Source organism: Cuculus canorus, chromosome 1 (genome assembly GCF_017976375.1).
Source record: "Cuculus canorus isolate bCucCan1 chromosome 1, bCucCan1.pri, whole genome shotgun sequence".
NCBI classification, from domain to species: Eukaryota; Metazoa; Chordata; class Aves; order Cuculiformes; family Cuculidae; genus Cuculus; species Cuculus canorus.
The window spans coordinates 207,436,756-207,461,276 of record NC_071401.1 but is presented as its reverse complement, the minus strand read 5'-3'; the positions used below and the strand labels follow the sequence as shown (position 1 = coordinate 207,461,276).

At 51.6% G+C, this 24,521-nt stretch overlaps 1 protein-coding gene across 4 annotated transcripts; it reads right to left on the bottom strand.

Annotated features, from left to right (window-relative positions):
• Nucleotides 1-3,029: 3,029 nt before the first annotated feature.
• On the bottom strand, nt 3,030-23,448 carry LOC104061431 (hematopoietic lineage cell-specific protein). Of its 4 annotated transcripts, none has more exons than XM_054060256.1 (16): nt 23,314-23,408; nt 22,936-22,996; nt 20,322-20,405; nt 19,319-19,392; nt 17,071-17,200; nt 15,343-15,453; nt 13,513-13,567; nt 11,378-11,488; nt 10,785-10,895; nt 9,684-9,739; nt 8,412-8,481; nt 8,035-8,171; nt 6,417-6,527; nt 5,492-5,801; nt 3,779-3,850; nt 3,030-3,439 (listed from the first exon to the last, which is right to left on the bottom strand). In XM_054060256.1, exons 3-16 carry the CDS (start codon nt 20,403-20,405, stop codon nt 3,303-3,305), a joined length of 1,569 nt encoding a protein of 522 aa, XP_053916231.1. In that variant the 5' UTR covers nt 22,936-22,996; nt 23,314-23,408; the 3' UTR covers nt 3,030-3,302. The 4 variants fall into 4 exon arrangements, with proteins under 4 accessions (XP_053916231.1, XP_053916242.1, XP_053916220.1 ...); XM_054060267.1 differs by having other exon boundaries at nt 6,417-6,524; nt 22,936-22,999; nt 23,314-23,398; XM_054060245.1 differs by having other exon boundaries at nt 22,936-22,999; nt 23,314-23,397.
• Nucleotides 23,449-24,521: the final 1,073 nt, after the last annotated feature.

Below are 24,521 nucleotides of genomic sequence, written 5' to 3'. Positions count from 1 at the left end.
TTGGGGCACAACAACCCTGTGCAGCTCCAGACTAGGGGAAGAGTGGCTGGAAAGCTGCTTGGAAGAGAAGGACCTGGGGGTGTTCATTGACAGCCAACTGAACATGAGCCAGCAGTGGCCCGGGTGGCCAAGAAGGCCAATGTTGTCTTGGCTTGTATCAGAAATGGGGTCACCAGCAGGTCCAGGGAGGTGATTCTGCCCTGGACTTGGCACTGGTGAGACCACACCTCAAATCCTGGGTTCAGTTCTGGGTCCCTCACTCCAAGAAGGATGTGGAGGCTCTGGAGCGTGTCCAGAGAAGAGCAACAAAGCTGGGGAAGGGACTTGTTGGAGAACAAGTCTTACAAGGAGCGGCTGAGGGACCTGAGGTTGTTTAGTCTGGAGAAGAGGAGGCTGAGGAGAGACCTTATTGCTCTGTACAACTTCCTGAAAGGAGGTAGTGGAGAGGTGGGCGCTGGGCTCTTCTCCCAGGTGACAGGTGATAGGACAATGAGGGAATGGCCTCAGGCTGCACCAGAGGAGGGTTAGTCTGGAAATCAGGAAGAAATGTTTTGCAGGAAGGGTCATTGGGCACTGTCAGAGGCTGCCCAGGGTGGTGGTGGAGTCCCCATCCCTGGAGGCATTTAAAAGCTGGGTAGACAAGGTGCTCACGGCCACGCGTTAGTGGCAGATAGGAATGGTTGGACTCGATCCAAGAGGTCTTTTCCAACCTGGTGATTCTATCATTCCTCAGCCTGTCTCTGGCAGCTGTACGGCACAGCTTTGCTCCCGTGCTAGAATGCCAGACAGGTATGGGACAAAAGCCGGAGGCAGCCACATGCTTTGCGTTTCCTGAGCCAGGCACAGTCCCTGGAGGTCAGAGACCAACGTTTTGAAGAATCACAACCTCAAAGCTCTTGCAAGATGTGGGAGCTTCCCGCTGCCATCCTGGCTCGGGTGGAGAGATACAAGGACATGCATGTTTAGCCTGGAGAAGAAGAGGCTGAGGGGAGACCTTATTACTCTCTACAACTACCTGAAAGGAGGTTGTGGAGAGGAGGGAGCTGGCCTCTTCTCCCAAGTGACAGGGGACAGGACAAGAGGGAATGGCCTGAAGCTCCGCCAGGGGAGGTTCAGGTTGGATATCAGAAAAAAATTCTTCACAGAAAGAGTCATTGGGCATGGCTGCTCAAAGCTTCATCTAGGCTGGCCTTGAACACCTTCAGGGATGGAACAGGCTGCCCAGGGAGGTGATCGACTCGCCTTCCCTGGAGGTGTTTAAGGAAAGGGTGGATGAAGTGCTGAGGGACATGGTTTAGGGAGTGTTAGGAATGGTTGGACTCGGTGATCCAGTGGGTCCTTTCCAACCTGGTGATTCTGTGAGCACGCAGCCACATCCCCAGGAGGAGAGGACAGGCTCTGTCTGGAAGCGGCAGAGCTGCTCTCAGAGCCCCAGAGGTGTCACATGGCTTCATCAGCACCAGAACTGGACCCCAAACACACAGGACTTAGAGCTGCTTTGGTTTCAAAGAGCAAAGCTGAAGGGGATACCTTAGAGCAGCCAAACTCTATGGAGAAGACACGTTGTCTCCTGCAGATACTCCTCTACTCCAGCAGCAGAGCTGGCGGGCGGTTAAGGGGGATTGCTGGGAGAGGTGGCCACACTCCTCAGATAACTGAAGGAAGAACCGGGATCGTTCTGGGGAGAGGAATCCGGCAGGGACAGCAGCACCTGGGAAACCATATCAGTGATACCATGGAAGGCCAGACTGATGCAGCCATCAGCTCCTGGAACTCCCAGTCCGTTTGCAGATGTAGAGAACCTGGGAGCAAGGGGCAAATACGACCAGGGTGGGAACATTGTTTGGGAGGAGACAAGCTGAAGCCAGGTGGGGTGACAGTCCCTTTTCCCTGTGCAAGGAAGCGAGCCTAGGACAGACACGGGTTGTGCAGCCACAGAAGAACCAAGATGTGATTTTAGTCAGGCTACAACAGCAGAAGTTTATTGCTACTCCATGAAGGAGCGCACAACACAGCGAAGGGATGGAGGGGTGGGAGGAGTAGGGGGATGGAGGGATGGAACCTGTTGATATGAGCTCTGCCCAAATGGGGCAGTTACAGAGTTTTTTTACCTTTAGGTTAAGCACGTTCTTCACCAAACTGTGTCAGACAAGCAGGATGTTGTAAATAACAACAGCATTTTTCAGATCGGGAAGCTCGAGCCTGCACACCTCTTAACAAATAATTCACTCCTTTGTTAGTTAAACTGGTGAGACCATTACCTGTAAATCATAGAATGTTTTGCGTTGGAAGGGACCTTAAAGCCCTGCCATGGGCAGGGACACCTCCCGCTGGATCAGGCTGCTCAAAGCTTCATCCAGCCTGGCCTTGAACACCTTCAGGGATGGGGCAGCCACGTCCATGGGCAACCTGTGCCGGTGCCTCACCACCCTCATTGTGAATAATTTCTTCCTAATGTCTGATCTAAATCTTTCCCCTTCCAATTTAAAGCCATTCCACCTCATCCTACCACTCCGTGCCCTTGTAAAAAGTCCTTTCTCAGCTTTCCTGGAGCCCCTTCAGGTACTGGAAAGCTGCCCTAAGGTGTCCCCAGACCCTTGTTTTCTCCAGGCTGAACAACTCCAACTCTCTCTTCTTCACGGTGAGGGTGGTGAGCCACTGGAACAGGTTGCCCAGGGAAGTTGTGGCTGCCCCCTCCTTGGAGGTGTTGAAGTCTAGGTTCCAGAGGAGGCCACAAAGTCAGTGGAGGGGTTTGAGGGAAGTCATATGAAAAGCAGCTAAAGTCATCTGCTCTTTTCAGCCTGGAGGAGGCTGATGGGAGACCTCATCATGGTCTACAGCTTCCTTACAAAGGGAAGAGGAGGAGAAGGCGCTGAGCTCTTCTCTCTGGTGACTAATAATAGGACTTGGGGGAGTTCAAGGCCAGGTTGGATGGACCTTGGGCAGCTTGATCTAGTGGGAGGTGTCCCTGCCCATCGCAGAGGGGTGGAACTGGATGATCTCTAACGACCCTTCCAACTCAAACTATTCTATGATTCCATGACAGCCTAGGTAGAAACACGTCTTATATTGCACTCACATACTCTTAAACCATCCCACATTTTCCATCTGGCAGTGCATGGGAACCAAAGTCCTCTTGGGCACAGGTCAAAACCTTCCCTCCAACACTGCCAGTTTGCTCCTTGGTCTTTCTTGCATGTATATACGGCAGGCTGAGTCAATTGTGGCTAATAACACATAAAAAGCCTGAAGCAGAGAGAAGCAGATGTTTGGAAGGAAGCAGCTTGGGGATAATTCTGATTTCACTGCAGAAGCTTCACATAATTTGCTGGGAAGAGGCCAACTTTGCCTCGGCACTGTCCCCGCCACCAGCCTTCATCTACCATCTCGATGTGTGTGATTGTGTCATCAGGATCAAACGAAATCTCATCGTCTCCTTCTGCAAAAAAAATTGTTCATAAAAGATAGTCACAATGTGAAGATCCCTCTTCCCCAGGAGGAAAAGACTGAACAAGCTTTGTGATAACCCTCAGAGTTCATCTCATGCAACCTCCATAGAACAGCAAAGGTAGAGGAGAGATAGAACAAGACTTCAAAGATGGGAAAGAAAGCTTCTGTCTTTCCAGGCTTGGTCTCATTCTGCTTTCCAAGAAGAATAAATTTAAACCCCCAAGTCGAAATCTTTTCATCGCTGCTGATGGTGTAAGCCACCATCTCCCTGTCGCACAAATCCAGCAAGCTCCCAGGGCCTCTCCCACAGCCCACATGGCAGACTCACCTCCTTGGTAATCATAGAGAGCCACTGCACAGGTCCCAGGGCTCTCCACATCATAAACGTTATCCATTTCCCCTGCAGAAGACATGATGGGAAGGTGAGAAAGTTAGTGAAAGCAGCCATAAAGCTCTGCTCAGTGCTACCCTTCACCCAGCCACCAGCGTTGGGGTGAACCACAGAATCACAGAATCACAAGGTTGGAAAGGACCCATTGGATCATCGAGTCCAACCATTCCTAACACTCCCTAAACCATGTCCCTAAGCACTTCATCCACCCGTTCCTTAAACACCTCCAGGGAAGGCGACTCGACCCCCTCCCTGGGCAGCTGTTCCAGTGCCCAATGACTCTTACTGTGAAGAATTTTTTTCTGATATCCAACCTGAACCTCCCCTGACGGAGCTTCAGGCCATTCCCTCTTGTCCTGTCCTCTGTCACTTGGGAGAAGAGGCCAGCTCCCTCCTCTCCACAACCTCCTTTCAGGTAGTTGTAGAGAGTAATAACGTCTCCCCTCAGCCTCCTCTTCTCCAGGCTGAACACCCCCAGCTCCCTCAGCCGCTCCTCCTAAGACTTGTTCTCCAGCCCCCTCACCAGCTTTGTTGCTCTTCTCTGGACACGCTCCAGAGCCTCAACATCCTTCTTGTGGTGAGGGGTCCAGAACTGAACACAGTACTCAAGGTGCGGTCTCACCAGTGCTGAGTACAGAGGGAGAATCACCTCCCTGGACCTGCTGGTGACCCCATTTCTGATACAAGCCAAGATGCCGTTGGCCTTCTTGGCCACCTGGGCACACTGCTGGCTCATATTCAGTCGGCTGTCAACCAGCACCCCCAGGTCCTTCTCCTCTGTACAGCTCTCCAGCCATTCTTCCCCCAGTCTGTAGCGCTGCATAGGGTTGTTGTGCCCCAAGTGCAGGACCCGGCATTTGGCCTTGTTAAACCTCATCCCATTGGTCTCGGCCCAGCGGTCCAGCCTGTTCAGATCCCTTTGCAGAGCCTCCCTCCCCTCCAGCAGATCGACACTTCCTCCCAGCTTAGTGTCATCTGCAAACTTGCTAAGGGTGCACTCGATGCCTTCATCCAACCACATCCAAACTCTTTCAACAGGGAGAGGTGCACCATGGCTCAAAGCAAGGCAGGGCTTCCCTACCCTTCTGCAAGGGGAGAATTGAGGTCCTGATGCTTCGTGTTCCTCTCCCAAGGAAAAAGCTGGACATAATTCCAGCCTCTCCACTTCTCATCACTTCCAGAATCAGCAGAGCTGCCACAGAAACATCAACAGCAGCCCATGCGGTTTGCTTATGTGCTTGGAGGAAGACTACTCTGCATTCCTCAGGCCCCTCAGGAGACACCCCCAGATCAGGTCCCGTGAGCACCAGCTGTTGAGTGACAGGTTGAATTGAGAAGGTACCCCCAGGTCTCAGTGCAGCACTGGCAGTCACTTGCCAGGCAAGCACCAAGAACATCAGCCCAAGCCCAGCTTCTTCAGAGGCCATGGAAGCCCTCTGGTCCTCCTACCCGAGTTCAGCTCTAGCAGAGCACTTGCTTCCCACACACCTGATCTCACATCTTGCTCACAGGCAAGTGAGCATGGAATGCTACCCCTATCATCGTAGACTTCAGGATACAAACTCCCTCTGGACAGTGTCCCACACATCCAGTGAAGTGAGAAGACAAATACAAGTTCCTCGTGACATTAATTCTTCCATCAGTACTCACCTAGGTGGGGCTGGCTCTGGCTGAGCTTCCCTGGAAGGATGTCCTCGTAGTCCTCACCTGCATCTCCTCCATAGTCATAGATAACATCTGGATTTTCCAAGGGTGCTGGCAGCTCCTCATAGAGAGCACCTCCACTGGTACTGTCACAGTAGTCAGAGGGCTCCAGCAGCTCCTCATAGTCTGCACCAACGTCTGAACCTTCACTGTAGTTGGGCTCATCTTGGCTGGGGATCTTGCACAGCTCTTCGCCAAGATCTGCCAGTCTTGATGGCAAAGCGGGTGGTGTTTCCTCATCCTCCCTTTCTGTCTCCTGACATAAAGGGAGGAAAATGACAGGAAAGTCACCTGCAAAGCCTCCACTGCTTTGGAAGCTCTCCCATGACCACACAGCTCCCGACACTCAGCAGCCCGCTCTACTGCAGGTGCCTTGAATGCTACCATGACACAAATGGAACATCCTCCTCTGCACAATGGGGGAACAGCTCAGCCATTAGGTCTGCGCTGAAATGGCACTTGGGATGGCTGTGAAGACCTTCACAGCTTAGGAATTTCAACCTCTCCCACATATTTAGCTACAGCTCACTGTCCCACCGCTGTACTGTCCCACTCTAAGAGCACACTTCACAGTGTAAGGCGCTGTGCAGCCGTGTCATAGAGTCATTAAGGGTGTAAAAGACCTCTAAGATCATCAAGTCCAACCATCAGCCCAGCACCACTGTGTCTACTAAACCACGTCTGCATGGTTTTTGAATGCCTCCAGGAATGGAGGCTCCACCACCTTCCAACAGCGTATCCCATCAGCATCCTAATGTTTCTCCCGCATCCTTCCAAAGCCTCTCCCATGCTATGGCTGCACCACACTTCCTCCTTCACCAGGCTGCCTCTGCCTGCTCCCTTTCTGGCTCTCCTCAGCCCTTCTCAGTACCTGCAGTCCCCATGACTTAGGTCTCTCTCGGTCAGCATTCCCAGGCACCCTTGCTGGCACGGTGGGAGGGGCTGCCTCTATGTGGTCCTTGTCTCTCTGTGGAATTTCCTGCTGGAGAAAAGTCATTAGATTGCCTCAATTCCTTCATAGAATCACAGAATCATTATGGTTGGAAAAGACCTTGAAGATCATCAAGTCCAACCATCCACACAACCCCACCGCGGCTAATAAACCGTATCCCAAAGCACCACATCTACATTTTTTGTACACCTCCAGGGATGGGGACTCCAGCGCTTCCCTGGGCAGCATCTTCCAATGCTTCGCCACTCTTTCTATAAAGAAATTTTTCCTAATATCCAACCTAAACCACCCCTGGCACAACTTGAGGCCATTTCCTCTCATCCTGTTGCTTCTGACTTGAGAGAAATACGACCTTTGAATAAGGTCCAGAGCAATGGCCTTTGACATTCATAGAATCATGGAATCATTAAGGTTGGAAAACACCTCTAAGATCATCCCGTACAACCATCAGCCCAATACACACCAAAAATGTTCCTCCGGCTGAAATCTCTTCCAGATCTCATAAACCCACCTTGGGGACTTGGGCACCAGCAGGACTGTAACAACTATGTGGTCTGCAGAAAGTAGCCTTGAGGAAATAATGTACCAAGGAGTGCACACAATGCAGAAACAGCCCATTGTAGAAGGAGGCCTTGTAAACATGAGGCTTTGGGTGCAACCTCAAGTTTGGAAAGCCCGGAACGCAGTCTGCTGGGACGGTGATACAGGGGAGGTGTGATTGCATTGTGTTTTTCAGGCACTAGAGGCAAGAAGGAGTCTAGGCTAAAGCACGGGAGGTCATGGCTAGGTGAGGGCACATCTTTAACCGTGAGCTGAAAGGGAAAATCTGGTGACGGCTGTGAACTTCAATAGAATCATAGAATCATAGAATAGTTTGGGTTGGAAGGGACCTTAAAGATCATCCAGTTCCAACACTCCTTGCCATGGGCAGGGACACTTCCCACTAGATCAGGCTGCACAAGGCCCCATCCAACCTGGCCTTCAACACCTCCAGGGATGGGGCAGCCACAACTTCTCTGGGCAATCTGTTCCAGGGCCTCACCACTCTCATCATGAAGAAATCCTTCCTTATGTCTGGTCTAAATGTGCCCCTCTCCAGTTTATACCCATTGCCCCTCATCCTATCACTACAAGACTCTATGAACAGTCCCTTCCCAGCTTTCTTGTAGCTCCTTCAGGTACTGGCAGGTCACTATAACATCTCCTTGGAGCCTTCTCTTCTCCAGGCTGAACAACCCCAAGTCTCTCAGCCTGTCCTCCTATGGGAGGTGCTCCAGCCCTCTGATCATCCTTGTAGCCTCCTCTGGAGCCATTCCAACAGCTCCATATCGTTCTTATGTTGAGGATTCCAGAACTGGACACAGGACTCCGATGAAGTCTCACGAGAGAGGAATAGAGGGACAAAGACCCTGACAGTTGCAGGGAAGCCCTTTAGGGAGGAGGTTACTGCAAAGAGATCAGGTAGAAGGAGATGGAGCTGAAAGGAAAAGTCTGCTTCACAAGACTTGGACGACACAGCAAGATGGCCATGGCTCACCTTCCACCGAGCTGGCTGGCTCTCCCGAGCCTGACGCCTCACCCGCTCCTCCTCTGCTTGCCTTCTGCTCTCCTCCTCTGCTAACTTAGCCATGTTTTCAAAGCGTGAGCGCAGGCTGCTGGTGCCGCTGGATGCTCCTGTGGAGAAGACAGCTGATCAAGCCTGTGCAGTGGCTTCCTTCCACCACCCCAAGTATCCAGAAGAAACCCAGATCTCTGCCTCTCCCAAAGAAACCTGCAGTTCAGCCACCTTCTTCTGCTCCTCCACACAATTTAATGCACATCCCACCACAGCACATGCCCACCATGTGGTCCACAGAGGGACCACGGGGCTCACAACTTCCCACCAAGCCCAGGGTTGGTTCTCAGTTGTCTCACCTGCTTCCACTGGTCTTGTTTTCTCGTACGAGGAGGTAGGAGCTGCCATCTCATTAAAGCCAGCAGCACTCTGCGAGAGGAAGCAAAAGAATCATCCAGCTTGATAGGCAAGGCCGGTGCTGAGATCATAGAACCATAGGATGTCCTGAGTTGGAAGGGACCCACAAGGATCATCCAGTCTAACTCCTGTCCCTGCACAGGAGAACCCCAACATTCACACCACGTGTCTGAGGGTGTTGACCAAATGCTTCTGGAATATTGTCAGGCTTGATGCCATGACTGCTTTCCTGGGGAGCTGTTCCAGTGCTCCGCCACCCTTTGAGTGAAGAACATTTTCCTAATGTCCAACCGAACCCTCCCCTGGCACATCTTCCTGCCATTTCCTTGGGTCCTATCATTGGTCACCAGAGAGAAGAGCTCAGCGCCTTCTCCTCTTCTTCCCTCACAAGGAAGCTGTAGACCATGATGAGGTCTCCCCTCAGCCTCCTCCAGGCTGAAGAGGTGACTTTAGCTGCTTCTCATATGTCTTCCCTCGAAACCCTCCACTGACTTTGTAGCTTCCTCTGGACCTTCTCCGGTAGCTTTAGATTCTTCTTATCCTGTGGCACCAAAAACTGCACCCAGTGCTCAAGGTGGGGCCACATCAGTGTGGAGCAGAGCAGGACAATCACCTCATTTGGTGCTTGATGCATCCCATTCTTCACAATAAGAGTGGGGAGGCCCTGGCCGAGGTTGCCCAGGGAAGTCGTGGCTGCCCCATCCCTGAAGGTGTTGAAGGCCAGGTTGGATGGGGCTTGGAGCAGCCTGATCCAGTGGGAGGTGTCCCTGCTCATGGCAGGGGTTGGAACTGGATGGGCTTTGAGGTCCCTTCCAACTCAAAGCATTCTATGATTCTATGATCCCTGGGCCATTTGCAGGAAAAACAAAAATAAAAGTGGGATCAAGGGGTTTTATCTACTTTCACAAGAAAACTTTCATATAGAAAGGAAACTGCAGGTAGGATCCGGCCTTCAGAGATCCAAAAAAAGAGGTGAGTGATGATTCAGTCTGACTGTGGAATGATTCAAAACCAGCTGAGAATGGAAAAAAAATGTTTTCCTTGCATTATAGTCTCCCCAGTCTGGACCTCTTCATGGCATCTTCTATTTATACCATGTGTTTTCTCTTGGAGAACTGGGATCGCATCTCCAGCTCGGAAGCTGCTTCTCTCGCAGCAGCACAAAGAGCAGTGATGAGCAAAAAACAATTGCAAGCTGCAGCATGCAGTCTTACCTTATCCACTCTGTCCTTCTGGACCCCATAACGGCCTCCAAACCCCTTGGAATAGTCTGCATAGAAAAATAAAGAGGTTGTTTTATGATATTTTATATTCTGCGTGCTCTTCTGACTTCAGAATGGTGTGGTCAGCGATAGGCGTCAGCTTTGTCTACTTTGAGAAGCGGCTGAGGGACCTGGGGTTGTTTGGTCTGGAGAAAAGGAGGCTGAGAGGAGACCTTATCACTGTCTACAACTCCCTGAAAGGAGGTTGTAGTGAGGTGGGTGCTGGTCTCTTCTCCCAGGTGATAAAAGCGAGAGGGAATGGCCTGAAGTTGCACCATGGGAGGTTCAGATCAAGTGGGAGGACATCAGAAAAAAATTTCTTCACGGAAAGAACTATCAGGCATTGGCAGAGGCTGCTCAGGGAGGTGGTGGAGTCCCCATCCCTGGAGGGGTTTAAAAGATCGTTAGATGAGGTGCTCAGAGATATGGTTGGTGAACAGGTATGGTTGGACGTCACGATAAGACTGGTGAGGCACTGGAACAGGTTGCCCAGGGAGCTGCCCCATCCCTATAGATGTTCAAAGCTATTTTGGATGGGGCCTTGGGCAGCGTGATCCAGTGGGACGTGTCCCTATGGCAGGGGGTTGGAACTGGATGATCTTTAAGGTGCCTTCCAACACAAAGCATTCCATGATTCTATGAAATGCCCAAGTTCAGTGCTGGATGTTGGCAAATCTGCTTCCAGGAACTGGGGTGAGAAGCCAGTCATGCCATTTGACCAGTCAAGCTGTTCCTAGAACCTGCTTTGCCTGGTTCCCATGTGCTCACCTGTCAGATGAGCTTATGACCAGGAACGTACCCATCTGAGAAAGCACGGTATGGTCTAGGAAGCCCAGATTTAGGATCTTGCATTCAATATCCCCCACTCATCCAAGAATGCATCTGCTCTAGCAGAGTTCATACTTGTGTTTTGGTGGTTCCCAGTGCCCCAGCTGCTCCAGAACGTGGTGTCAGTTTTCAGCAGCAGGAACTCTCTGAAGGATGAACGACCGGCTCTAGGTCTGTGTGTGCTCCAAGGAAATCGTGCTGTGTCCTCTGGCAGCATTTCCCTACCTTTTTGGGATGCATGGGGTTGCACTTCCTCCTGATGGTCCCAGCCAAGGGCACTCTTGTCTTGACGATCCCTCTGGACCCCGAACTTCCCACCAAAGCCCACAGAATAGTCTTCAGCCACAGGCATGCAGATCATAGCACAGAAGAGGACAGACAAAGGAGGGGGAAAGAGAGAAGTGGCAGCATTGTGAAGCTCAGGCTGTTCTCACAGGTGCAATAGTTTTCCCTGCCCAGGACTTGGAGAAAGATATGGAGCAAGGCCAGGTTTCTCCAGTGGTGGCCACAACAATAGCCTTCCCTCCTCCCTGGGATGTCACCTGCTATAAGCACCCACCTAGGCTTTTGCAGCACCCTTCCTTTGGTGACATTACTGACCAGGAGATCCCTCTGCCCATAGAAATCTGCTGTTCCTCTTCATCCAGTGGCTTTCCCCACCTGCCCCATCCCCTTACTGCAAGTGGTGGGCAACCGACAGCCCCCTGTAGCTTTTCCACCATTCATGGGAAAACCCAAATGCTCCACTAAGTCCCACTAAGAAGAGTCCCAAGCTCCAGTCTTGACATTGCCTGCAGCACTGGGCTCCCACAGCTCACCTTTCTGAGAGTCGTGCTTCTCCGCCTGGCTCTTGTAGTCAAATCCCACTGCTGCTTTGTCCACCTTGTCCTTCTCCACACCGTAACGGCCACCAAAGCCCTTGGAGTAATCTGAGGTGGTGCATGGAGTGAAATGGTGCCCTGAGCACGGGGGTGGTGAGGAAAGGAGGCAAAGATGGGGGAGTGGCACTGAGGAGAAGCACCAGGGAGGAGGAAGAGCAGCAGGGACAAAGTAAAATGCTAGTAAAAGGGGTTTGGAGGGGACAGAGTGGACGGCGGGGAGCACCAAGAGGGCCTTGGAGGATGAGGACCTATTAGAATGGGCGCACAGGGCAAGCGTTGGTCCAAGAAGACCAAGAAGAAGGGAAGGAAGAAAAGCAACATGCCAAGGGCAGCTGGGGAGACAGTGGGAGCTCAGCCACACAAGGATATAAAGCCAAAGAAAGCCTCAGGCAATGAAAGCCTGGGCAATCCCTACTCATGCATCTCCAGATCAAGGATTTCAACCTGCGCTCTGCCAGTCTCTGCAAAGGTCGTTGAAGGAGTACATTGAGACCTTGAAAGTACGTAAGAAATGGGGAACCTGTTGTGGGGTTTACATTTGCTATAATGGAATCTCAGCTTCTAGAAGAAAACCACGGACTCTGGATGCTGTAGGAAAGGCTGAAACCTACATTTCATAGGATCATAGAATGGTTTGGGGTGGAAGGGACCTTAAAGGTCATCCAGTTCCAACCCCTCTGTGATGGGCAGGGACACCTCCCACTGGATCAAGTTGCTCAGAGCCCCATCCAACCTGGCCTTGAACACCTTCCAGGGAATCCATGATTTACCATGGGCAACCTGGGCCAGAGCCTCACCACCCTCACAGGAAAATATTTCTTTCTAAGATCTCATCTCAGTCTCTCCCATTTTAGCTTAAAACCGTTCACCCTTGTCCTATCCCTGCACTCCCTGATCAAGAGCCTCTCCCCAGCTTTCCTGGAGCCCCTCTCAGTACTGGAAGCTGCTTTAAGATCTCTCCAGAGCCTTCTCTTTTCTCCAGGCTGAACAACCCCAACTCTATCACCCTGTCCTTAAAGCAAACGGGTTCTATCCCTCGGACCATCTTCGTGGCCTCCTCTGAATCCCCTCCAACAGATCCATGGCCTTCTTATGTTGGGGAATCCAGAGCTGGATGCAGGACTCCAGGTGAGGTCACACCAGGATGTAGCAGAAGGGCAGAATCCCCTCCCTTGCCCTGCTGGTCACACGGCTTTGGATGCAGCCCAAGACACAGTTGGCTTTCTGGGATGCATGCACACATTGCCAGCTCCTGTTTAGCTTCCCAACAACCAGCACCTCAAGTCCTCCTCAGGGCTGCTCTCAATCCATTCTACTCCCCAGCCTGTATTTGTGCTTGGGATTGCCCATCCCAGGTGTAGGACCTTGCCTTAAGCCTTGTTGAACCTCATGAAGTTCACAGAGCCCCACTTCTCCAGCCTGTCCGGGTCCCTCTGGATGACATCCCATCCCTCCGCTGTGGTAACTGCACCACTCAGCTTGGTGTCATCAGCAAACTTGCTGAAGGTGGCACTCAATCTCACCGTCAATATCATTGGTGAAGATATTAAGCAGCACTGGTCCCGGTACGGACCCCTGAGGGACACCACTTGTCATGGATCTCCACCTGGATTTTGAGTGTTGACCACTACTCTCTGAATACAACCGTCCAACCAGTTTCTTATCTACCCAACAGTCCACCCATCAAATCCGTATCTCTCCAATGTAGACAGAGGGATGTTGTGGGGAACCATGCCAAAGGCTTTACAGAAGTCCATCAGAGACCTCATTGCCAGTCTCCGCTTGGACATTGAGCCATTGACCTCAACTCTTTGAGTGCAACCATCCAGCCCATTTCTTATCCACCAAGTGCTTCACCTGACAGGTTCTGTCAAAGTAAAACATAGACAAGTGGAATGTACAACAGAAGGTGACAAGACAGCAGGGAATGGGGCCACAAAAGTGACCAACTTGGAGCTGGGTCCTGAAACAAGTGGCACGAGGGGACAACAAAAGAAGCTGTCTCACAGCAGATGGCACCAGAAAAGAAGCTGAGCAAAGTGTCAAAGCACCACACATGCCCGTAGACTTGCCTTTCTGGGATGAGTGTTTCTCCACCTCACCCTTGTATTCAAAGCCCAGTGCTGACTGGAACAAGAAAGGGAGGAATGTCAGTTGTCCTGAGGGAGAAGCCTGGTCCCACCCACCCTCCTCCAGGAGCTGGGCTCCTGCTCCTTGTCTGGTGGTGCAACATGCAGGTGCCTGCTCACTCCTGAATTGATATGGGCTTCTCAGCCCTTCACACCACCCCTGCTGCCCACAGAATCATAAAATCATTAAGGTTGCAAAAGACCCCCCAAGATAAAGTCCAACCATCAGCATAACACCACTAAACCATGTCCCAAAGTGCCACATCTACACACTTTTTGAATCCCTCCAGGGAAGGAGATGCCACTACTACTCTGTGCAGCCTCTTCCACTGCGCCACCACTTTTGGTAAAGCAATGTTTTAATTTCTTTACCATGTGGCAGGATGCTGAGGATCAGGTCCTTGCAAGACCCCATGCCCTTTAGGGAAGAGAACCAAAATCCCGATCCCGCAATTTGTCAGGAGACAAGGTGGCTGGGCAGCATCTGTTGCCTGGAGTGGATGGGAGGGACAGCATCCTGCTGTTCCCATCCAGTCCTACCATGACCAACCACTGCGCATGGCATGACTTGAGGGTTCGGAGATGCAAACCGTCACAGCTGATGGTTTGGGCCCAGAGAGTGGTGGTCAATGGAGTTCACTCCAGCTGGAGGCCAGTCACAAGTGGGGTTCCTCAGGGCTCGGTACTGGGTCCAGCTCTGTTCAATGTCTTTATCAATGACCTGGATGAAGGCATTGAGTGCACCCTCAGCAAGTTTGCAGATGACACTAAGGTGGGTGGAAGTGTGGATCTGCTGGAGGGTAGGGAGGCTCTGCAAAGGGATCTGAACAGGCTGAACCGCTGGGCCGAGACCAATGGGATGAGGTTTAACAAGGCCAAATGCCGGGTCCTGCACTTGGGGCACAACAACCCTATGCAGCGCTACAGACTGGGGGAAGAGTGGCTGGAGAGCTGCACGGAAGAGAAGGACCTGGGGGTGCTGGTTGACAGCCGACTGAACATGAGCCAGCAGTGTGCCCAGGTGGCCAAGAAGGCCAACGGCATCTTGGCTTGTATCAGAAATGGGGTCACCAGCAGGTCCAGGGAGGTTATTCTCCCTCTGTACTCAGCACTGGTGAGACCGCACCTTGAGTACTGTGTTCAGTTCTGGGCCCCTCACCACAAGAAGGATGTTGAGGCTCTGGAGCGTGTCCAGAGAAGAGCAACAAAGCTGGTGAGGGGGCTGGAGAACAAGTCTTATGAGGAGCGGCTGAGAGAGCTGGGGTTGTTTAGCCTGGAGAAGAGGAGGCTGAGGGGAGACCTTATTACTCTCTACAACCACCTGAAAGGAGGTTGTGGAGAGGAGGGAGCTGGGCTCTTCTCCCGAGTGACAGAGGACAGGACAAGGGGGAATGGCCTGAAGCTCCGCCAGGGGAGGTTCAGGTTGGATATCAGAAAAAAATTCTTCACAGTAAGAGTCATTGGGCACTGGAACAGCTGCCCAGGGAGGTGGTCGAGTCGCCTTCCCTGGAGGTGTTTAAGGAACGGGTGGATGAAGTGCTGAGGGACATGGTTTAGGGAGTGTTAGGAATGGTTGGACTCGATGATCCAATGGGTCCTTTCCAACCTTGTGATTCTGTGACAGCTCGTAAGACAAAGACAGTGATGCCCAGTAGAGACCGTGGTGCACGGCGTGCCTCCACCTGCACCCACCAGCGCTTTCCAAAGGTAGGGCAGTGGTTTAGGGGCAGCACTAAGCAAAGGGACACCTTGCAGCCACCCTGCCCAACGCACCTTGTCAGCTCGGTCCCGCTGGACTCCATACTTCCCTCCAAAGCCCTTGGCTGCATCCGTCTGCGAAGAGTGCTTCCCAACCTCAGCAACGTACTCGTGGCCCACCGCGCTCTGAGAAGAGAGACAGGAGTGTTGCAGAAGAGGGTGATGCTCTAAACGTCGCGCTAAGCGAACAACAGAACAGACGAATATTTGGTAGTATTAAATCGAACGGCGGAGCAAACTTTGGGTTCATGGAAAGAACAAAGCACTCAGGGAAACTGATAAAGTACATCCTGATAATGTACTGCCTATACAATCATGGAACCATGGAATGGTCTGGGTTGGAAGGGACCTAAAAGATCATTCAGTTCCAACCCCTCTGCCATGGGCAGAGACACCTCCCACCACGCCAGGCTGCTTAAGACCCCATCCAGCCTGGCCTTGAACATCTCCAGGGATGGGGCAGCCACAACTTCCCTGGGCAAGCTCTGCCTGTGCCTCATCACCCTGACGGTGAAGAATTTCTTCCTAATGTTTACTCTAAATCTTCCCCCTTATAATTTAAAGCCATTCCCCCCTCATCCTATCACTCCAGGCCCTTGTAAAGAGCCCCTCTCCAGCTTTCTTTGAGCCCCTTTCAGTACTGGAAGGTCACTCTAAGATCTCCTCAGAGCCTTCTCCAGGCTGAACAACCCCAACTCTCTCAGCCTGTCCTCTTACGGAAGGTGCTCCAGCCCTCACATCATCTTTGTAGCTCCCTTCGGATCCGTTCCAACAGCTCCATCTCCTTCTTACATTGAGGATTCCAGAACTGGACACAATCCTCCAGGTGAGGTCTCACGAGAGAGGAGTAGAAGGGCAGAATCACCTCCATCGCTGCTGGCCACTCTGCTTTGGATGCAGCCCAGGATATATTGGCCTTCTGGACTCCTCTGTTTTGACCTCCTGCAAACATTTTTTTCTCCCCCTGCCATCCCGGTATTCTGCACATCCCATGACCGTATACATCGAATACTACTGCAACCTCATCTCATAGAATTGGAAAGGTTGGAAAAGATCTCTAAGATCATCAAGTCTATCATCAACACAACTCAACCATGTCCTGAAGGGCCATATCTACACATTTTTTTAACCCTTCCAGGGATGGAGACTCCATCACTGCTTCTCAAAGCAGCATCTTCCGATGCTTCACCACTCTTTCAGTAAAGAAATTGTTCCTAATGTCCAATCTAAACCTCTCCTGGAGCAACTTAAGGTCATTTTCTCATGTCTTATACCTTGTTCATCGTTACTCACAGTTGAAAAATTTGAATTCTTAAATGCTGAAGGGCATGGGAAGAAGCGTAATGAGGATTATTAAGAAACATAACACAGATTTGATGTGAGAAGAGAAAATATGAAGTAAGGCTGCACCCTGGGGAGATGACAGAGGTCCAGAATGGAGAATTTGAAGGAGAATTATTCATTTGTTATCCAAGCACAAGTAGGAAGGCACCAAACTTAATTGTTACGCAGAAGGTTCAAAACAAGCCACAAGAAATTCCTTCTTCACTAAGAGGAATGTTGAGAGGAAGCTGCAGAGGCAAATTATACCCATGGGTCCAAACAAGTCACAGATACAGATTATGGGGTTGTTAGAGTGTGTGAATCTGTGCAACCATCCCAGGTCTCCATTCTCTCCCCTCAGGGTCTTTCCACTAGAAGATCTTTCCACTAGGGCCCATGGAAGCCTTCTACAATAGTTACCTTATCCATCCGGTCTCGCTCTGTTCCAAATTTCCCCCCATAGCCATAGGAGGCCTTGGGACCAGTCTCCAGCTCCTTCTTCTTGATGACCTCGTGCTCCTCTGACACCTTGCTCCTCAGCTGATGGATGCTGGTGAGACAGAGAGTCAGGGCAGGTCATGGTGGGTTTGTGCAGAGCCAGCTGGAGCAACCCTGTGCTGCTGTACCAGCCAGAGACCAGCACGGAGCAGGACACCAACCCTCCACCTGTCAGCATGCCCACACTGGGTTCTTCTGGGCAGGAGATAGAATCATACAATCACTAGGTTGGAAAAGACCTCTTAGATCATCGAGTCCAACCATTCCTACCCGTCACTAAACCATCTCCCTGAGCACCTCATCTACCCATCTTTTAAATACCTCCAGGGATGAGGACTCCACCACCTCCCTGGGCAGCCTCTGCCAGGGTACGATGACCCTTCCTGTGACAAATTTCTTCCTGATATCCAGTCTGAACGTCCCCTGGTACAGCTTGAGACCATTCCCCCCTTGTTCTATCACCTGTCACTTGGGAGAAGAGACCAGCACCCACCTCTCTACAACCTCCTTTCAGGGAGTTGTAGCGAGCAATAAGGTCTCCCCTCAGCCTCCTCTTCTCCAGGCTAAACAACCTCAGGTCCCTCATAAGACTTGTTCTCCAGCCCCTTCACCAGCTTCATTGCTCTTCTCTGGACACGCTCCAGAGCCTCAACATCCTTCTTAACATCCTCCTTGGACTGAGGGGCCCAGAACTGAACCCAGGATTCGAGGTGCGGTCTCACCAATGCCGAGTCCAGGGGCAGAATCACCTCCCTGGACCTGCTGGCCACTCCATTTCTGATCCAAGCCAAGATGCCATTGGCCTTCTTGGCCACCGCTGGCTCATGTTCAGTCACTGTCAACCAACACCTGGAGATCCTTCTCCTCCAGGCATGATGATGATGTCCTGGGGGGTGGCAAAGGTTCCAGAGCAGTAGGCTCAGTGGGTGCAGCCACCTCCCACTCGGGGTACAACCTGGCTTCAATAGGAGCCCACGTTTTCCTTGTTCTAAGCCACAGTGTGCAGGGCAGTACCGGGACATCCCAAAGGATCTGCTGCCCAGAGTCAGTGTTGGGCAGGGAAGGGGTAGGAAGGCTTTGACACAGGGACAGTCGCTCCCTGGATGTGCGTGCAAGTGAACCCTTTGCAGTATCGCAGGTAGCCTGGGAGTTTTGCTTCCGGTGAAACAGAATATCTCAAACCAAGAGCCTGGATGCAACCGGCACAGCCCAGGTGAACAGCCCAGCCTTGAGGTGCTCTTCACCCAGGGTCATCTCTGCTTCCTTCCATCCTATTGCTTTCCAAGGCTGGAGCTGCGCTACCAGGTGAGGCATCCCAAAAGCGGAGCCTCCGAGGAGGAAGCCCCAAGTGTGGAAGCCCCAGGCATGGGAGCTCCAGATGCAGGAGCCCCAGGCGTGAAGCCCCAGATGAGTCAATCCACAAATGGAGCCCCAGATGAGGAAGCTCCAGGCATTGGAGCCCCAGGTATGGAAGCCCCAGATGATAGAGACCCAGGTGATGGAGACCCAGAGGAGGAAGCCCCATGCATGGGAGGCCCAGATGTGGAGCTCCAGGTGCAGGAGCTCCAGGCATGGAGCCCCAGGTGTGAAGCCCCAGACATGGAAACCCCAGGCAGGGGAGAATCTGGCACAGGAGCCACAGGCATGGAGCCCCAGAAACAGGAGGTCCAGGCGAGTCAATCCAGAAGCGGAGCCCCAGGCAAGGAAGCCCTTGGCACAGAATCCCTAGGTGAGGAAGCCCCAAGCATGGGAGCCCAGGTGAGGGAGTTCCAGACATGGAAGCATCAGATGTGGAGTCCCAGGTGCAGGAGCTCCAGGTGTGAAGCGCCAGATGTGGAAGCCTCAGATATGGGAGCCCCAGGCAAGGAAGACCCTGGCACAGGAACCTCGGACACAGGAGCTCCAGGCAAGTCAGTCCAAGAGTGGAGCCCCAGGCAAGGAAGCCCCAGGCAGAGAATCCCCAGGTGGCAGAGACTCAGGTGGTGGAGACCCAGGTGAGGAAGCCCCAAGCATGGGTGCCCCAGGTGCAGAGGAGCTCCAGGCGTGGAACCCCAGGTGTGAAACCCCACAGGCATGGGAGACCTGGGCAAAGAAGACCATGTCATGGAGTCCCATGCACAGAAGCCCCAAGCATGGAAGCCTCTCTGCATGCCCCTGTCCCCACACTCACTTGATATGCTCAGCACGGCCGGAGCCCTCGATGGTTTTGGCTCCCCAGCGCTGCTCCTTCTCGGAGATGTCATTCTGCAAGAGCAAAGCATAGGCATCAGCCCCCACCCCAAGAGAAGAGCCACGGGCAACCCCCAGGCACGCAAGGAAGGAGGTGGCTGTGGGGAGCCCCAACCACTGCTTTGGAGATGGTGGCCAGAACTGCTGTGGGAATTAATGATTCAGGAATATGCTGGAGAAACACTGAAGTCAGTGCCTTGCTCGAGGTCATAGAATCATGGAATCATTATAGTTGGAAAAGACATATAATTTTAGTTTTAAATTAGGAAAGAGTTTGCTGATACTCCAATTTCTTGAATAGATCTTCAGACCTTCCAAAGAGAAGACAAAACGAGTGCTGTTGTAACAAAGCTGAGGTGGAACAGTGGAGTTGTTGTGGATGTTGGTGTCTTCTCCCAAGTAACAAGGATAGGACAAGAGGAAATGGTCTCAAGTTTCCCCAGGGGAGGTTTAGACTGGATATCAGGAAAAATTTCTGTACTGAAGAGTGGTGAAGCCCCAGGAGAGGCTGCCTAGAGAAGTGGTGGTGTCACCATTCCTGGAAGGATTGAAAAAGCTTGAAGATGTGGTGCTTCAGGCCATAGTTTAGTAGGCATGTTGGTATTGTGTTGAACTTGATGATCTTAGAGGTCTTTTCCAACCTTAACGATTCTATGATTCTATACTCCTTAAGTGATATTACTTGTAGTCAAAAGTGGGGTACGCAGATGTAGGACATTCTGGAGACAACACATGGATTTGGGTCAGAAATGGCTTGGACACATGACCTGATGGGTCATGAGAGCTGGTGGCACTTAGCTGGTCCTTCACAGCCAGCATTGCTGCACGCCATGCCATGCCAATCTCCTAGCCCCAGCCCAGCTGACCAGCGTATGCCATGGGCCAGTGAACCCTTCGTACCACCACCACCACCAATAGTATGGATTACCACTCCGGATACTCACCACAAAATCAGGGTCGGTGTCCCAGTCATCTCCTTGAGCCTCCACCTTCACAGACACCTCATGTCCCACGACTGCTTTCCACATCTGGACAAGGACATGGTATCATCCAGAGCCCGGCATCCGGGTGCTGCTGGTCCTTGACCGTAGGTACGTCCAACCTCTCCAGACATGACCCAACTCTGACTGGCAGGGTCCCTTCTAGGCAGTCTACCCTACTGATCTCTCTGTCCCTCACACAGCATGGGCCACCCCATCATAGGTGCTCTTGAGCTCTCTTGTAGCGAAGCACACGGGGATTTTAAGTGCAAACCACAGACTTCGTGCACGCAGTTAAAAAAACCCACATCTTACTTTAATGTGAGTTAATGCAAAACTCAAACCGCCGCAGTCCGTTTTTCCAAGAAACGGTGGTTTTCTGAGCTCAGAGAATCGTAGAATGACCGAGTTGGAAGGATCATAGAATCATAGAATAGTTTGGGTTGGAAGGGACTTATGTACCTGAGATTGGATTCCTTGAGCCTTCTGTTTTTTCCACCCTTTTATAGACCTTAGAGCAGTCTTCCAGTGCTTAAAGGACAGCTGGGGAGGGGCTCTTGATGGCCAAGTGCAGGGATAGGATAAGGGGATTGGTTTTAACATGAAAGACGGGAGATTGAGATGAGATCTTAGGAAGAAATGCTTCACGATGAGAGTGATGGAGCCCAGGTTGCCCAGAGAAGTCGTGACTGCCCCATCCCTGGAGGTGTTCATGGCCAGATTAGAAGGGGCTTTGAGCAACCTGATCCAGTGGGAGGTGTCCCTGCCCGTGGCGGAGGGGTTGGAACTGGATGGGCTTTGAGATCCCTTCCAACCCAAACCGTTCTTTGATTCCATCATTTAATCACTGCCTAAACAACGCTCAGAGAAAAGCTATGTGCCGGTCTGACAGTGGTGGTAAACCACCCTCTGGGGTGTTTCTGGCTGTCACAGGGTCAAAACATCAACTGGGTCTGAAATCGTTGAGTGTGCTACGCTGAAAAGGCTGAAGCTGGGGTAGTACGTCTCGTTCAGGCTGTCCAAAAAGGCCTGGAGGAAGCGATAGACCCAGGAAGAGGAAGTTAAATAAAAGTAATGTGAAATCTAAAAACTCCTGCGTTTTGTTTTCGAGGTGACAGTGAGAGAAAAAAAGATGGTGAAAAAAAAAATCCTCCCAAACAACACAGTTTCGACAAAATGAGAGACAAAAGGAAGATTCCGTGGCTTGCCTGACCTTATGCAACAGAGGAATCGTTAGCAGCAAAGCTTTCCCATCCCACCACACACTGCCTGGGGTGTCAAGGAGCCCCAGATTGGTGTAGAGGAGCCCCAAATTGGTGTAGAGGAGCCCCAGATTGGTGTAGAGGAGCCCCAAATTGGTGTAGAGGAGCCCCAAATTGGTGTAGAGGAGCCCCAGATTGGTGTAGAGGAGCCCCAAATTGGTATCCAGGGGCACATCAAGGAAGGGAGAGAACTGCTTTGGACTGGATCCTCATTTAACAGCACATTTTCTTATGTGCGTCTCGGAAGCGCTAACCCATTCCTCAGTCCTACAACTTCCATCCAGTGTAGAAAGGGGGCTACAAGAAAGCTGGGAAGGGGCTCTTCATCAGGGAGTGCAGAAATAGGATGAGAGGTATGGGGTTTTGAGCTGAAAGAGGGGAGATTGAGATGAGATCTTAGGAAGAAATGCTTCACAATGAGTGTGGTGAGACCCTGGCACAGGCTGCCCAGAGCAGTGCTGGTTGTCCCATTCCTGGAAGTGTTCAAGGCCAGGTTGGATGGGACTTTGAGCAACTTAATCCAGTGGGAGGTGTCCGTGCCCATCATAGAATCATAGTTTGGATTGGAAGGGACCTTAAAGATCATCCAGTTCCAACCCGCCCTGCCATGGGCAGGGACACCTCCCACTGGATCAGGCTGCCCAAGGCCCCATCCAACCTGGCCTTGAACACCTCCAGGAATAGCCACAACTTCCCTGGGCGACCTGTTCCAGGGCCTCACCACTCTCCTCATGAAGAAATTCTTCCTTATATCAAGCCTAAATCTTCCCCTTCTCCAGTTCATACCCATTCCCTCTCATCCTATCTCCTCTCATCCTATCTATCAAGTCCACAAGGGACTATGAATAGTCCCTCTCCATCAGAAGAACATAGGAGTTCCTTGACTACTTCGCTTTTCTCCTACACACGGACAACAATCTTAGCACAAACTGGATAATCTAATGGCAAAGACAAGCAGGGAAAGCAGGAAGGCTGACGTGGACAATACAGCACCATCTAACCATACCTTTCATCTCCTTTTCCCCTCCCTAATTTATGAGCATCTTTCACTCCAGAGATCTTTAAAGTTTGTGCGTCGTTTCTGTTAACAGCAAAACAGCAGCGATAACCAGCTTGCACGGGGCTGTTCCGTAGAGCAGATGATTTGAGCTGATTTGAGGTTCAGGGTTGAAAATCCTCCTGTAAATGGTTCTTGATCACCTACTCTCAGAATCACAGAATCACAAGGTTGGAAAGGACCCATTGGATCATCGAGTCCAACCATTCCTAACACTCCCTAAACCATGGCCCTCAGCACTTCATCCAAAGCCACTCACCACGTATCCTGGGAACCATGATAAACCGCAGGCTGCAATCACACCGCAAGGCTCCAGACACCTTCTAGAATGAGGAACATCAGCCAGAGGAGCACCTCAACCGTGTTGTTTGTCCCATTTTTGCCCTTGAAAGCATTCATTAAAGCACGAACACAGAGCTGCCGCCCTTAGCACGGTTGTGCTGCTTGGTTTGGAAACATGGTTCTTCAAACACAAGAGCAACAACCATGACCAAAGAACAGCCCCAGAAGCAAATGTTGAGCACTACCAACCCACGCATGCTCGGTCAGGATGGAGTTCTCTTTGCCCACAAAGACCTTACATTGTTTTGTTGCTGCTTCTCGCTTTCCACTCATCTTTCACACTCATCTTTCTTACCTTAAAAGCCTCACCAGCTCCTGCTGGCACACTTGCTGGTTTTTGCTCCGGCACTTGTTGCCTGCGACAGCTTTCAGACTGCTGTGTCCTCCGAGTTCCTCTTTTAACTTCAGTTCTTCACTTCCTGCCTCCCAGCCCCCAGCTCTGCTCGTGTCCTGATACCAAAACCTACCCCAGTGCGCGGCAGCTCTCTCGCACGCCGCAAATTGCTGACTGCATGAGAAGCAGAGAAGGTGGTCCAATTCCATCTCTTAGTGTGCATAACCAGATTGTCATCTCCATTTTCATCTCGTCCAAGAAATCGTTCTGCCATAAAAGCACAAAAATGTTAAAAAGCTGAAGCCCCTGGGCTTTGACAAGGATTTGGGGGTCAACGGTGGCTGGTGGTGGTCAACAAGGGGGTGGTGGTCAACAGTGGCTGAACGTGAGCCAGCGGTGGCCCAGGTGGCCAAGGGCATCTTGGCTTGGATCAGCCATGGTGTGGCCAGCAGGAGCAGGGAAGGGGGTCATCCACTGGGCTCGGAACTGGTGAGGTCACCCCTCGAATCCTGGGTTCAAGTTTGAGCCCCTCAGTCCAAGGAGGACATTGAGTGTCTGGAGCACATCCAGAGAAGGGAAATGGAGCTGGGGAAGAGGCTGGAGCCCAGGGGTTCTGGGAGCGGCTGAGGGACCTGGGGTTGTTTCGCCTGGAGAAGAGGAGGCTGAGGAGAGATCTTATCGCTCTCTGCAACTCCTGAAAGGAGGTTGGAGGCAGGCAGGGTTTGGGCTCTGCTCCCAAGTAACAAGTGATAGAGTGAGAGGAAATGGCCTCAAGTTGTGCCGGGGAGGTTTAGATTGAATATTACGAAAAATTTCTTTACTGAAAGAGTGGTGAAGGCCTGGAAGAGTCTCCCCGGGGCAGTGGTGGAGTCTCTATCCATGGAGGTGTTCCAAAAACACGTGGCCATGGCACTTCAGGACCTGGTTTAGCAGCCACAGTGGGGTTGGGCTGATGGTTGCACTGGGTTAGCTTGAAGGTCTTTTCCACCCATCACGCTTCTGATTCTGTGATAATTGCAATGAGATCCAAAGAAAGCAAGGTACTGCCTACAGAACCTATGATGAAATTTGACTCAGTACTTGACAGTACAATTAAAAATACGTATAAACACGCAGACACACGCACACATCTGTACCTACAAATATTGAAGTGCTTCAAGGACCAAAAA